At 39.4% G+C, this 3,026-nt stretch overlaps 1 protein-coding gene across 1 annotated transcript in view; it reads right to left on the bottom strand.

Annotated features, from left to right (window-relative positions):
• phf21b (PHD finger protein 21B) overlaps positions 1 to 2,665 on the bottom strand; it is a gene marked incomplete at both ends in the record, with an annotated part of 13,230 nt that extends 10,565 nt beyond the window's left edge. The window contains 2 exons of the mRNA XM_083910916.1: positions 2,189 to 2,446; positions 2,603 to 2,665. Of these exons, the coding sequence (XP_083767042.1) occupies positions 2,189 to 2,446; positions 2,603 to 2,665 (321 nt within the window). The remainder of the gene's footprint in view (positions 1 to 2,188; positions 2,447 to 2,602) is intronic.
• Between the last annotated feature and the right edge of the window lie 361 nt (positions 2,666 to 3,026).

Raw genomic sequence — 3,026 nt, forward strand, 5'->3', positions numbered from 1 at the left:
AGGGCGATGCCGACTAATATGATGGTGAATGTCATGTCATTCCGAGATACTTTTTGTTTTTTTGAAGAAACTCAGCTCACTGTCAAAGTGCATCAGGGCAAATGGATCATTTCCTGATTTTCAAAAATTCACCAAAATTATTCCTTAAGAGATATGCAAATCTTTTCAACAGATCCTTGTTCAGGGCGATACTGACTATTATGATGGTAAATTTCAAGTCATTCCGAGAAACTTTTTGTTTTTTTGAAGAAACTCAGCTCACTTTCAAAGTGCATCAGGGCAAATGGATTATTTCCCAATTTTCAAAAATTCGCTAAAATTATTCCTTAAGAGATATGTAAATATTTTCAACAGATCCTTGTTCAGGGCGATACTGACTATTATGATGGTAAATTTCATGTCATTCCGAGAAACTTTTTTTTTTTGGAGAAGAAAGTCAGCTCACTGTCAAAGTGCATCAGGGCAAATGGATTATTTAATGATTTTCAAAAATTCGCTAAAATTATTCCTTAAGAGATATGCAAATATTTTCAAGGGATCCTTGTTCAGGGCGATGCCGACTAATATGATGGTGAATGTCAAGTCATTCCGAGATACTTTTTGTTTTTTTGAAGAAACTCAGCTCACTGTCAAAGTGCATCAGGGCAAATGGATTATTTCCTTATTTTCAAAAATTCGCTAAAATTATTCCTTAAAAGATTTGCAAATATTTTCAACACATCCTTGTTCAGGGTGATGCCAACTATTACGACGGTAAATTTCAAGTCATTCCGAGAAACTTTTTGTTTTTTTGAAGAAACTCAGCTTACTGTCAAAGTGCATCAGGGCAAATGGATTATTTCCTTATTTTCAAAAATTCGCTAAAATTATTCCTTAAGAGATATGCAAATATTTTCAACAGATCCTTGTTCAGGGCGATGCCGACTATTATGATGGTAAATTTCAAGTCATTCCGAGAAACTTTTTGTTTTTTTGAAGAAACTCAGCTCACTTTCAAAGTGCATCAGGGCAAATGGATTATTTCCCAATTTTCAAAAATTCGCTAAAATTATTCCTTAAGAGATATGTAAATATTTTCAACAGATCCTTGTTCAGGGCGATACTGACTATTATGATGGTAAATTTCATGTCATTCCGAGAAACTTTTTTTTTTTGGAGAAGAAAGTCAGCTCACTGTCAAAGTGCATCAGGGCAAATGGATTATTTAATGATTTTCAAAAATTCGCTAAAATTATTCCTTAAGAGATATGCAAATATTTTCAAGGGATCCTTGTTCAGGGCGATGCCGACTAATATGATGGTGAATGTCAAGTCATTCCGAGATACTTTTTGTTTTTTTGAAGAAACTCAGCTCACTGTCAAAGTGCATCAGGGCAAATGGATTATTTCCTTATTTTCAAAAATTCGCTAAAATTATTCCTTAAAAGATTTGCAAATATTTTCAACACATCCTTGTTCAGGGTGATGCCAACTATTACGACGGTAAATTTCAAGTCATTCCGAGAAACTTTTTGTTTTTTTGAAGAAACTCAGCTTACTGTCAAAGTGCATCAGGGCAAATGGATTATTTCCTTATTTTCAAAAATTCGCTAAAATTATTCCTTAAGAGATATGCAAATATTTTCAACAGATCCTTGTTTCGGGGCGATGCCGACTATTATGATGGTAAATTTCAAGTCATTCCGAGAAACTTTTTGTTTTTTTGAAGAAACTCAGCTCACTTTCAAAGTGCATCAGGGCAAATGGATTATTTCCCAATTTTCAAAAATTCGCTAAAATTATTCCTTAAGAGATATGCAAATATTTTCAACAGATCCTTGTTCAGGGCGATACTGACTATTATGATGGTAAATTTCATGTCATTCCGAGAAACTTTTTTTTTTTGAGAAGAAAGTCAGCTCACTGTCAAAGTGCATCAGGGCAAATGGATTATTTCATGAATTTCAAAAATTAACTAAAATTATTCCTTAAGAGATATGCAAATATTTTCAACGGATCCTTGTTCAGGGCGATGCCGACTAATATGATGGTAAATTTCAAGTCATTCCGAGATACTATTTTTTTAGACTAAACTCAGCTCACTGTCAAAGTGCATCAGGGCTAAAGTCAGCTCCGCCCCCTAAAAGCACAGGTGGTGTTTGTGTGTAGTTGTGTTACAGATGTGCGTCCGTGTGTGCGTTCTGGTCACCTGAGACGGCGGCAGCTCTGTCGCCCTCCTGCTGCCGAAGGCGTGAACCGCGCCCGTCGCCGCCCTGCCGGCCGTCTGGAGGTTAATGGGGGACGTCTGCAGCGGCTCGGCGCTCGCCGCCTTCTGTCCGTTCATGTGTGCCGTCACCATGGAAACGGGGGCCTTGGCCGGCAACACGGCGATGGCGATGCCCTGCGTGGACGGCTTGATGAGGGACAGCGGCTTGGTCGTCCCGACAGGACAAGTTCTGACGGACAGCTGCGACAGAGACGACAAACTTCCTGTTATTTTTACATTCATATCATACACGTCCACACAACGAAGAAGAAGAAGAAGAAGAAACTCTTCTTCTAATGATTTTTTACGGCGCCCCCCCTCGTGTGTTGTTATTTGCCGTCGCCTCCATTGTTTCACAGGATCAATGGGATCTACAGGCGGTCGCCTGCGACGGGACCAGAGGGGGGCGCCGCTCGCCATTCAGCGTTTGTAAGAGCTGATTGTTTTAAAGGTCACGCATTCAACAGACCCCGCCCCCGCCGCCCCCCCCCCCCCCCCCCCCGGGAGGGAAGGAGGCGAGGACACAGGGAAGGAGGCGAGGAGGGAAAAAGCACAAACAACAATTTAATGTTTTGTTTTAGTAGTGATTCTTATAAAATAGTAGTTTTAATATGGCTTTCAAAATAAGAGCCACAAGTTTTCGGCTTTTTACTACTACTTCACAATAAAATGACATTTTACAATATCTTTCATTCTACTCGTCAACTCTTTAATTAGTTTATTCAAGTCGTCGTGTGTTGCACTTGCGCGGAATAAAATCAGGAAATGACACGGACAATCA

This window comes from Microchirus variegatus (assembly GCF_963457635.1).
Source record: "Microchirus variegatus genome assembly, contig: SCAFFOLD_109, whole genome shotgun sequence".
NCBI classification, from domain to species: domain Eukaryota; kingdom Metazoa; phylum Chordata; class Actinopteri; order Pleuronectiformes; family Soleidae; genus Microchirus; species Microchirus variegatus.